Genomic DNA, 12,520 nt, shown 5'->3' with positions numbered 1-12,520 from the left:
CCTTTTCCATGGTCTCACCGAACTCCTCCCAGACCCGAGTTTTTGCCTCTGCAACCACCCGGGCTGAAGCTCGCTTGGCCCTCCGGTACCTATCAGCTGCCTCCGGAGTCCCCCGAGCCAACCAGGCTCGATAGGACTCCTTCTTCAGCTTGACGGCATCCCATTATTTCCGGGGTCCACCACCGGGTTCGGGGATTGCCGCCACGACAGGCACCGGAGACCTTACGGCCACAGCTCCGCGCGGCCGCGTCGACAATGGAGGTGGAGAACATGGTCCACTCAGACTCAATGTCTCCAACCTCCCTCGGGATCTGGTTGAAGCTCTGCCGGAGGTGGGAGTTGAAGATCTCTCTGACCGGAGACTCTGCCAAACGTTCCCAGCGGACCCTCACAGTACGTTTGGGTCTGCCAAGTCTGTCCAACTTCCTCCCCGGCCATCGGATCGAACTCACCACCAGGTGGTGATCAGTTGACAGCTCCGCCCCTCTCTTTACCCGAGTGTCCAAGACATACGGCCGGAGGTCAGATGAAACAACCACAAAGTCGATCATCGACTTCCGACCTAGGGTGTCCTGATGCCATGTGTACTGATGGACACCCTTATGCTTGAACATGGTGTTCGTTATGGACAAACTGTGACTAGCACAGAAGTCCAATAACAGAACACCACTTGGGTTCAGGTCAGGGGAGCCGTTCCTCCCAATCACGCCCCTCCAGGTGTCACTGTCGCTGCCCACGTGAGCGTTGAAGTCCCCCAGTAGAACGACGGAGTCCCCGGTCGGAGCACTTTCCAGCACCCCTCCCAGAGACGCCAAGAAGATCGGGTACTCTACACTGCCATTTGGCCCGTAAGCACAAATAACAGTGAGAGGCCTCTCCCCGACCCGAAGGCGCAGGGAAACGACCCTCTCGTTCACTGGGGTAAACTCCAACACATGGCTTCTGAGCTGGGGGGCTATGAGCAAGCCCACACCAGCCCGCCGCCTCTCACCGCGGGCAACTCCAGAGTAGTAGAGGGCCCAGCCTCTCTCGAGGAGTTGGGTTCCAGAGCCCAAGCCGTGCGTGGAGGCGAGCCCAACTATATCTAGTCGGTATCTCTCTACCTCCCGCACCAGCTCAGGCTCCTTCCCCCCAGCGAGGTGACATTCCATGTCCCTAGAGCCAGATTCCGTGTCCGGGGATTGGGTCGCTGAGGCTCCCGCCTTCGACTGCCACCCAATCCACAATGCACCAGCCCCTTACGGTTTCTCCTGCAGGTGGTGGGCCCACAGGAGATCGGCCCCACGTCACTCCTTCGGGCTAAGCCCGGCCGGGCCCCATGGGGTAAGACGAGGCGCGGATCTGAGGCGCGCTCGCGCTCGGCCACCAGGCGCTCGCATGCGAGCCCCAACCCCGGGCCTGGCTCCAGGGTGGGGCCCCGGTTGCGCCATACCGGGCGCCGTCACGGACCTTGTTTTAACTTTCTTCATAAGGGTTTTTGAACCGCTCTTTGTCTGGCCCGTCACCCAGGACCTGTTTGCCTTGGGAGACCCTACCAGGGGCAGAAAGCCCCAGACAACATAGCTCCTAGGATAATTCAGGCACTCAAACCCCTCCACCACAATAAGGTGGCGGTTCAAGGAGGGGACTCTTAATGCTACTTTACACTTAAATGGAACTTAACTAAACTAAAGAGAGCAGCAACTAGGAAATAGAATAGACCCCCATATAACAGAACCATTAATCATGCATAGAGTTAAAAATAGGAAAGGAAAATAATAAATGGATAAATAAATAATTAAATAATTAGAGAGGGGGAGAGAGAGAGAGAAGAATATGTGGAGATTTATGACGTAAACTGGTACAAGGAACACAGGTTCCGGCATGGTGGAGTCGGGGTTGGAGGAGGAAGTTTAGATCGCGGCAGCAGCAAAGCGCTAGAGCGGCTCTATGAATTGTAATTTAAATGGTCGGGTAATATGGATGTCGTAACCGGATTGGTGCGCGGAGTGGACAGCTGATTAATAGCTGATGCACACTTGACACGTGGCCTGACAGAACTAATGCGATGCTTGATTTCTCTTAACTTAACTGAACTTAATTGCTACAATTTCTGTTTTCTTTACATTAATTTTGCTTAATTTTCTTCATCGCTTTTCTCTTCACTTGTTTTTGCCTTTTTTTGTCACTCTTTCCTCACTAACATCTGCCAATCGTTTTAATAAAAACCTGTCCGGTCGGCATATCAGATCCGTTTTAAGCGTTGGATCAAAATTACGGATCCGCAGATGGTCGGCACCTCACGCAGCCCCTTTGCGACTCTCCATATAGGAAATGAATGACTTCCGCTTTATCGGCCGTCGTTTGTCGTGTGCAGTGGAAAGGCGGCTTTAACCGAGTGAGACGCGGGAAGCTGAGGCGGGGAAACAGAGCACACGTGGTTGTTGGGGATCTTTGTTTCGGCGGCGGCGGCTCGGATGCTCGTATCTCAAAAATTTGCTCGTATCTCAAGCCAAAAATTTGGTCGAATCACAGCTCGTATATCAAAAAATTCGTATGTCAAAGCACTTGTATCTCGAGGTATCACTGTAGTAATAGAATAAGAATTGCAACATTCATATATTTACATTTACAGCATTTGGCAGAACAAATACAGAAGTGCTTAAGTCTCTATTATTGGATACATTAACTCTGGTTCACTAGGTTACAGACTTAAGATACCATGAAGATACCATAAATCACTGTTCAAAGGTTTTTTTTATTTGTTTCTTTTTTATAAACATATATGCACCAAACAAGGAAGGAAGTGCTAGTTGAAGTGTTTCATGAATAAGTAGGTCTTTAACCATCATTTGAAGATAGCCAGTGACTCAGCTGTCCGGAGCTCTAGGGGAAGTTCATTCCACCACCTTGGTGCCAGAACAGACAAGAGTCTTTCATCCCATCATTTGTTAAATGCTTATCCTACACAGTGTCACAGGGAGCTGGGGGCCATTCAAAATTAACTTGGGGAACACTTTGAATGGGGTGCCAACTCACCACATGGTAAAGTTACACAAACTTACACACTCATTCACACAGTACAGACAATTTAAAGATGCCAATCAATCAGTGTATTATTTTTAAAGAAAATGTATGTCTGGGGAGGACTCAGGAGGACCCCTGGGAAACATGTAAAACTTGTGCACACAGTTCACACATCAAACCCCAAACCTCCCAACCCTGGAGGTGTGAGACAAATGTACTAACCACTAAGCAAACATATCATACATACTGTATCATTATATATAGTAGGGCTTGGTAATATGATGATATTAACTAAATAATATCATAATATTGATATTATGATATTAATTAATATCATAATTAAATTGTCACCAAAAAATAAAAAAATAAATAAATAAAATGAAAAAAAAAATTAAAAAGATAAATACATTTCTATAAAAAATCTAAAAACATCTGCTTTGTCATTTTATTCGAACTAAATGAAACAAAATGAATGAATTTTATTTTGTTTAATTTTAATGTGTTTGTTTATTATTAAATAAAATAATATATTTTTTTAAATAATCAAACTACATTTTTTATAACAATTTAAAAAAAAGCAGTAAACATACACATCGTCATACATATAGTTGCAAATATTTCGATTATAATTTATAATAAAATATTATAAGGTCATTGTGTCGTTAACGGTGGCGTGCAAATATCTTTACCGGAAATGGTACCGGACGTTACGAAAGAGATTCAACATAGGCGGGATTAGAGCTACTACTTGGAGACAACTACATCGAGTGAGTAGTGTTTTATATTCTGTCGCAAAAAAAAACTCTATTAAATGTTTGGTAATAAGACTGAACTAATAATTGTAGGCGCTGGACAATTAAAGTAACTAATAGTTCATGTGAACGGTGTGGTGCTGATTTAAACTGTACACTTTCTCACAATGTAGTTACCTGTAAATGTAGCAGCTACAGAGAGAAGTGTGAGAGAAGCTTGTAAAAATGACCTGAGATCCACAATGAATCAGGAAAGACTTTGTATACTTGCTTAAAAGAATGCAGAAAAGTTCAAAGGAGGAAGAAGAAGAGGAAGAAGAAGAAAAAGATTGAGAAGAAGAGGAAGAAAAAGAAGAGGAAGATGAGGAAGAAAAAGAAGAGGAGGAAGAAGAAAGAGAAAAAGAAGAAGAACTATTCCAGATGACCTTTAATTAAAATAAATTCAATGTTGACTTTATTTGAAGTCTAATTTAAAGTACTGAAGATTTAAAGGTTTTGAATAAATATTAAAAAGGTTAGAAATTCTATATGTTCAAGTGCTATTTATTTATTCTGAAAGGAGAGAAGGCAGCCTAGAACCTGTCTAGAAGCAGCCCTGGTGACCAGCAATAGATCACTGAAATCATGTTTTTCCCTTACTTTTGGTTGATGTGAATGTTAAGCGAAGCTTTTGGCCTTTTTCTGCATACTGATATGTATTGTGCTGCTACCACACAATTTATATCTCGATTATACCTGAATGAGTAGGTACAACTGTAGTCCTAAAAGTGATGTGTAATAATAATGTAGTTAACAAAGCTGTCATGAAGCAAACATCTTATCAAAAATGTATGCTGTTCAGTGTGATTGCAAAATTGCAACTTCTTTTCTTTGTAAATTGATGTTGACTTGGCTGTTAATGGTTTATGTCAACAATCAGGAAACACCATGGAAAAGAAGTTTCTGTGAAGACTGTGGAGTGGACGATGCTCAGGCTATCATGATGGCTCTGGCTGTGCCGAATGTGCAGATCCTGGGTATCACCTGCGTTCATGGCAACTCCTCCATAGAGAATGTGTGCAAAAACGTCCTGCGAGTCCTACAAGCTTGTGACCGGATGGAGGTAAGATGTGGAGTTGTTTGAATCTTGTGCACTGCATATTTTTGAGTTTTATTAGGCATTATGATTTCCAGTTTTCTGAAAGCTTAATTTATACAAATTTGTATGATTTGCTAGCTGAGAAATATGATTAATATCCTGAATTTGAGCATAGTCGTGTGGCAGGTTATTACATTTTTAGCTTTAGTTCATGGTTCTTAATCAACAGACACAGGTTTGGATATATGTTTTAGATTCCTGTATTCAGAGGGGCATCAAAGCCAATTCTTGGGGATGCTATAAATGCTTCTCTGTTTCATGGACATGATGGGCTTGGTGATGCTCCAGACCCAAACGCTCCTGGTCTGGAACTAGTACAAAAGGAGGGGGCCGTTTCAGCCATCATCCGCATCGTTAACGAGCATCCAGGAGAGGTATACTTATCACTACACATTATGTAGTCTGAGCAGAATTATTCCAGATGATTTTAAAATTTGGTCTGCAATGAGATCTGCCTTATACTTGATTTTCATTTAGAATTTTGCTCAGGGCTGCAATTCTTGTGAAATAATTGTGTAATCTTTCAGGTATCTTTAGTGGCTACAGCTCCTTTGACAAACCTAGCACTAGCAGTAAAGTTGGATCCTATGTTGCCGGAGAAGCTAAAAGGCCTGTACATCATGGGAGGCAACACAGATTGTGAGTACTTTGTCCTGTGAAAAGACACTGCTAACTTGACTCACTTGAATCATTACCATTTTCTGCTTAGCGGCCTCTATTGTGTTGGTTGATGGCTAACAGTTTTCACTGTAAACATTAACCATTATAACCATGTGTATTTAGCTAGGGGGAACACTACTGCATGTGGAGAATTCAACTTTACAGCAGACCCTGAAGCAGCGTATATTGTATTGAATGAATACCTCTGCCCAACTTACATTGCCTGCTGGGAGTTCACTTGCCACCACAGCTTGCCCTGGGTAAATATTACATTATAAAATACATTAATAAAAAAAATAAAAAGCCATGTAGGATTTAGGACAAGTTGAGCTTCTCCACATAGTACCTCAGTTCTGCACACATTTGTTTCTGCTCATCAAACACACCTGGGGTCTGTTCCAGAAAGCAGGATTGAAAAATGTTGAACTCAGAATTAAGCTTAATTACTGGGAGCATTCTGGATTAACATGTAATGTGCAAATACTTATTTGCACCTATTGATCCTGTCTGAATACATCACTCCTGGAAATACATAGTAGAATTAGTGACACTTGTGGTTTGGAGGGTTTGAGACAGAAGAAATTGGAGGCAGGCTTGTGAACTCAAAAAGCATGCTTTTATTTTTACTTTTCAGTGGTTTAACACACACACACACACCTCTCTCTCTCGTCAGATTGCTTATTTATCCCGCAGTCAGTATTTAGGCAGTAAGTAACAGGGTTCGTACAGGTTTCTTCAAGTTAAATTCAAGTCTTTAAGACCTTTTTAAGACCATTTAAATAAAAAATTAATACCTATTTCACGTCCCTACCAGCAAAGAAAAACAAAATCCTTGAACTTGTGTTCATTTATTTTTCAAATGTGGAATGGGTAAAAGATAAGCCAAGCAGTGTGAAAAATAAAAACATTTCAGTAGGCCACAAGAAAGTTTGCCGAACAATGTTAAGTTGTTTTTTTAACATGAGCTAGCTACTTATTCCATGCTGGTAATATGGGGAACTGAGAGACCCCTGAACAATAAACATCGAAAATCAGAACTCAACAATAAATTAAATTAAATTACATTAAATTAAGAAACACAGTTGGTGTGGACCCAAATGCTGTGCGCAGATCCACTCTAGTTGCGGCCATAGCTGGAGGGTCTGCAGCGCTAGCAGCAAGCTGGCTAACATTAGCGCCTGTTGCCGCTTCAGGCACATTAGCAGATAGCTGGCTAAAATTAGTTGGTTGAAACACGCAGGCGATGGAAGGAGTTTGTTTTTGTCCATTGAGAGCGTTTATGTGCTCGGGCGACTAGGCATGAGACTCTAATGCATTCATTCCCATTGTACCTAGCTGAATCCTTTTTTTGCATATGGTGCAAAACGCCTCAAAAACGTTGTTGTCCACTGGTTTTAACCAATGACGAAAAGAGTTTTTATAAAGCCACGCTTCATTAAATTTACATTTCCCCATAACCTCAGAATGAAATTGGTAGCTAGCTAACGTAAAAACAAACTTTAAAAATATAACTGCGTGCGTCAGTCAACATTTCCTGTGGAATGCTGAGATTTTCATTGATTTCTCGCGCTTCTCCTTCGCTTGTTGTGTTGTGTTGTAGTCTATGGCTGTGGTGTCGTAGCGCGTGATCTTCCTTTACTGAAGGCATCGCGTGTTCGCAGTATTTTGTACGGTGACCCGGGGCTGCGTTGCGTTCTCAATTATTGGTTCCGCCACTCTTTTATACTACGTCATTTAATCAAAATAATCGTGGTTGACAAATGAAACTTTTGAGGAAAATTACAATATGGAGAAGTTACATACAGCACAATTTTTAAGACCCAGACATCAAAATTCAAGACTTTTTAAAGACTTTTTAAGGTATTATTTCCAAATTAATAAATTCAATGCTTTTAAGACTTTTTAAGACCCCGCGGGAACCCTGAAGTAATGTTATGTAAAGAGAACTTCTTTGCCCGATGTTCCATTAAACATAACATTTATTCATTTTGTTAAATATATTTAAAAATTTGAAGTCAAGATTCTCTAAGACTTGAGTCAATTCTGAATTTTCAGTTAATTTCCTGACACATTGTGTTTTGCGCTTTGTGGACCAGACCCCTGATCTCAGAAAAGCTTGAAAAATATTTTAATGAGAGCTCTTTCACTGCTCTCTATACAAGCGGTTATAATGACATTGTGCATTTTACTTGTCAAAGTATTGTAAATAGTTATTGTACAAGTATTGTGCACCCTTTACTCACACTTCACACAAAATAAGCCTTGAAACCTTAAGGGGTTATAAATTTGCCCTTCTGAGAGAACCCTTTAAAGGTTCTGTGTAGAACTCTTCCTCACACTGTTCCCCTAACACCAAGGATGGAGAAGCCCTTTTAAAAAAGCAACACAACACCGCTTTAAGTTCCCATGAAGACACATTCAAGAGTTTAGAACATGTACTGCTTATACAGTGCTTTACACTGTGTTGACTGCCTTTACAGGGGTTCTGTGACATTTGGCTAGCTCAGGATACCGCTAAAGCTCGGTTCATGAAGAAGATCTTCCAGCACAGCATGGACCTGTGTAACAATGAGAGGGTCTGCAAAGAGCAAGTATATGAATCAGGATTTATTTCTTGTGATTCGTTTGCCATGGCAGCTGCCATCAATGACAAGATCATCGAGAGTGACCATAAGGCTGTAACTGTAGAGCTCACTGGTAAACATACCAGGGGAATGATGGTGGTAGATCACATTGATGAACTGAAGAAGACTCATAAAGCTTACATTATGAAGAAGATGGATTTAGAAGAGTTTAAAACGCTGCTAACGAATGCTTTGAAATGATTATTTTATCAGGCTCATAAAAGCAAATTAGTGTAGCTGAAATCAGCTGAATCAGATCTTGTTAGTTTGTGTATTTTAATCTGTTTTGTTTTTTTAAATTGCGACTTAATTGCAGAACTTGTAATAAATGTTCTTGTATTAATTACAACTGACAGCAGTATTTGAGTAAATGATTTTTTAATAGAATTTTACAAAAACCATTGTTTAAAAAAATCTGAACTTTCTTTTAATATATATATATAGATCGTTACTCTCCACAGCAATGAAAAATCTGCATCTGTAATTATATTGGTGCTGTTAATAAAACTAAATGAATTTCACATGTTCTAGAATGTATTGTTTAAGTGATGGTAATGTTATTAATGAAGAAGTGTAATGATGTTAGTGTTTACAGTTTTGTAAGCCACCCTTTTAAAAGACCAATAATTTTTGTAGCATGCACATACAAATAAAATGTTTATTTCAAACAAGCCATTGTGTTTCACAACATCTGTGTAAGAACATGTAAATGCTACTTTGAGTAACTACAAGGAATATCAACACACGTACATTTATCTTGTTTGGCTGACGATTTTATACAAAAAGACTTACAAATGAAAAAGGAAACAACCAAAGTGGTAACTGGGTAGTGCTGGAAATGGAAATATAGCCCAATGATTTAATCAGTGTCAAAAAAAAAATATCAGGGTCCATTAGTAGCCTTTTCTGCCTCTAAACCGAGATCTTGTGTCCAGCTACAAATTGAAGAAAAGAAAAAAGAGTAATGTCAACTTATTTTTCAACATCATGCATATTACAAACAAAACAATCAATAAACACAGAGGATCCATTTTACTACTAGTAAAAAACTACTATGGCAAAAACATGAAATTAGTTATTTGAGAACAGCAATAATTAAGACAAAAGCAACTAACCATTGACCGTTTACATTCAAAGAAAGAAACCTGCAGGCCTTTGCAGTGTCCCTCCTTCAGACAGTCACTGGGCTTTTTACCTTCCTAAAGCAAAAATAAATAAATAAAGCGTTAAAAACAGTTATGCACTTCCTGTGGGCTTTATATTAATTATATATATATATATATATATATATATATATATATATATATATATATATATATATATATATATATAAAATCAAAGCATATTGCTGTGAACATCTTGTGTTCAATTTGTGTTCTAGATTATATCAACTCACAAAAGAAGCCACTAACCGCCCTGTAACAAAAAGAATCTCTATAACAAGGTGACAAACTAAAGTAAAATGATGTAACTTAACTGTGTGAGACAGAGTCCAAGATTAGTATTGAATATAATAACAAACACATACATTACTGTCTCAATAAAATATCAACAAAACTAACACCACATTCATTTACGTAAAATAAGAACAAATCGCATAATATGCAGTGCTTTAACCCTGGAATACTGTTAGAATTAGGTTTTAATTCTAGCTATCTATCTGCTTGAGGTTTTTAGCAGTGAGCTAGAAGCTAAACAACCTTTACAACGCAGTCATGCTGAAGGAGACAGGCCTTAAAATCTTCTCTGATTCCGGCACAAGCTCGAACATCCTCCTCTTTATCTTCGTAGTACTGGGGCATTGTGTTCACTTTGCATTCACTCTTATTTAAACATTCAATTGTGTTGTTCTGTCAATATAAACTTAACAAAGCTAGGTGTACGAGCCTGTTATTGACGCTGCCATGTTTTCCCAGCAGCACTCGGGGCAGGAACGCTAGTCACCTACTTCCGGTCCTGATTGGTCCTTAGCACATAGACAACAAATAAACCCGTCACTCTGTATAGCGACTCTTTTGTAACTACAATTGTTGACAATTAAGTAGTAGACGTTTTAAGTAGATCTTCTTTGTGTATATGTATCCAAATGTACTGTAGTATGAATTTAATGCCCACACTGTAGAATATATAGTCATCCCACACCGAGCCACTGCGCATGCGCTGTTGTCATCCTCATCCACTGACCTGACTTATGGAGGAAGGATGGAATTTGTTTTGCGGTTTCTTGGCAAAACGAGAAACATTTTTTGTCTCATATTGACCTCAAGTTAACCACATTTAAATATATCTAATATTAATCTTGAATTTTGTATGTATTATTCTTTATATTATTCTTTATAATAACCTTTTGTTCTATGTTTATGTTCTGTAAAGCTGCTCTGAGACAATGTCACTTGTAAAAAGTGCTATAGAAATAAACTTGAATTGAAAGTAATACAGAAAATGGACGGATGGGTGATTTATGTAAATAAAAACGGATAAAACGGATAATGTGTGGTGTTCTTTAATTAATACAATAATTGATGACAAATTGACCTAAGATGGTGCATCAGAAGCCAACATGCAATAAAATGCCCAAACATGATTGCAGGAATTGAACTTCTGACCACAAGAGGGTTCAAATTCACAACTAGATTCTATTGTAAACGCCATGGTATGTTGGGAAATGCAATACTCTGTAATAATGAGGAAAAGAACAGGATGTGATTCGTTGAGTTTTCTCGGTAGTTTAAATAGGACTGAAATGGGCATGCATGAGTAAAATTCATTAGAAGGACTAATCCAGAGAGGTACAGAAGGTACAAGAGAAAGGTTAAATTATGTCAGGTTTAATTTATTTCTGTAATCTCCATTTAAATCTTGAAACGATGCACACATGAAGGCACATGAAAAGCTTGGATGCACCAGACAAGGGGATTTTTTTTTTCCTTCTACCCAGTGTGGGTATGTTTAAACTTTAGACTAAGTGGCGGATTTTATTCAGCCTCCTGAGAATTGAATCATCATTCTATACAAAAGCAACTATGTACAAGAATTCTGACATTAATTAAGACAAAACAGCAGTAACCCTAAACTGTCTGGTCAGATGTCATTGCTATGGCATGCTATGGTACCTTTAGTCTAGTTCGTTCTCAAACAACACAAACTGGGCAGTATTTCAAACAACACATTCTCTGAGTAGACTGTTGCATGTGCTCATTTAGGAGTTTATGTTTCCAGAGCCAAGCGAGATCACATGTTTAAAAAAAACAAACATGTAAACAAATATATACACACAGACACATTTCCAGCACATTTCACTTGTTCGGTCTATCCCGAGCAGATGATATGCTTTTGTAAGTGAAGGTGATATGCTTGACACACTTACAGATTACATGATTTCATTGGTGCAGAACAGTAAATGACAGGATTTCTCCAGCTCAAATCATATTCAAACAACAACAACTCAAAGTTATATACAATCAAATGAGATGAGAGCACATTTTCAGCAAAGTCAAAAGCCATAGAGCTCAACAGATGGAACCCTTTTTCAGTGACAATTTACTGCACATAAATGTACATAAGCATTGTGCTACTACTCTCTCTACATTAAATCCTCAGTGTGCCAGAGTTCATACACAACAGTGGACTAACAGAGTGGACTAACACTATCAAATGTTCCATCCATCATAATTCTATGGTTTTTGTATTTCCCTTCTTAAAACAGACAAGATGGCAGTGAACCAACATGGACAAAAAATGATAAATATTTGATAGTCATTGTAGCATATGGACTATGTACAGAACAGCGTGCTAAGCACAGAAGAGTGGGTAAGAAAACCTCCAATTCTAGTCCTTTTTATCCTTAGTAAGTCTACTCTTTGTTCTATTGCAGTTCTCCAAAAATCTGTGACAGATAAGCAGCCATCGTAATACATGGACTAGGTGCAGAATAATAATAATAATAATAATAATAATAATGATAATAATAATAAAAATAGAGGCTTTTCAAGGACGATACTGGGAGCCTCATGCCAGAGTTACTCTTGTATAAAACAGGGCATCTGACAGAAAGTCTTCCCATTCTACACAATAAGGCACAACGTGGGGCGGGGACCTGCACCCTTTGCAACTATGTAGAGGAAAAAACTGCCATGACCCCAATTCCTCACCTTCAATCAATTTTAAAGCATTATATATATACATATATATATATATATATATATATATATATATATATATATATATATATATATATATATATATATATATATATATATATATATAATGTATATAATTTCTTTATATATACACACACACACACACATCAAATATTTACCAAAATTATTTACGTCTTCTGA

At 39.0% G+C, this 12,520-nt stretch overlaps 2 protein-coding genes across 2 annotated transcripts; one reads left to right on the top strand and one right to left on the bottom strand.

Moving 5' to 3' along the window:
* The first annotated feature begins 3,741 nt into the window (after window positions 1–3,741).
* Window positions 3,742–8,851, top strand: si:dkey-4e7.3 (uncharacterized protein LOC402865 homolog). Its single transcript, XM_060876224.1, has 6 exons — window positions 3,742–3,773; window positions 4,678–4,860; window positions 5,091–5,270; window positions 5,424–5,535; window positions 5,680–5,816; window positions 8,037–8,851. The coding sequence occupies exons 2-6, from the start codon at window positions 4,738–4,740 to the stop codon at window positions 8,379–8,381; spliced, it is 897 nt and encodes a 298-aa protein (XP_060732207.1). The 5' UTR covers window positions 3,742–3,773; window positions 4,678–4,737; the 3' UTR covers window positions 8,382–8,851.
* On the bottom strand, window positions 8,823–10,119 carry LOC132850077 (cytochrome c oxidase assembly factor 5). Its single transcript, XM_060876225.1, has 3 exons — window positions 9,881–10,119; window positions 9,296–9,379; window positions 8,823–9,115 (listed from the first exon to the last, which is right to left on the bottom strand). The coding sequence occupies exons 1-3, from the start codon at window positions 9,980–9,982 to the stop codon at window positions 9,074–9,076; spliced, it is 228 nt and encodes a 75-aa protein (XP_060732208.1). The 5' UTR covers window positions 9,983–10,119; the 3' UTR covers window positions 8,823–9,073.
* Between the last annotated feature and the right edge of the window lie 2,401 nt (window positions 10,120–12,520).

This window comes from Tachysurus vachellii, chromosome 8 (assembly GCF_030014155.1).
Source record: "Tachysurus vachellii isolate PV-2020 chromosome 8, HZAU_Pvac_v1, whole genome shotgun sequence".
In the NCBI taxonomy this organism is placed as follows: Eukaryota; Metazoa; Chordata; class Actinopteri; order Siluriformes; family Bagridae; genus Tachysurus; species Tachysurus vachellii.
Note: the sequence above shows the minus strand (reverse complement) of the source record. Positions and strands in the feature narration are given on the sequence as shown.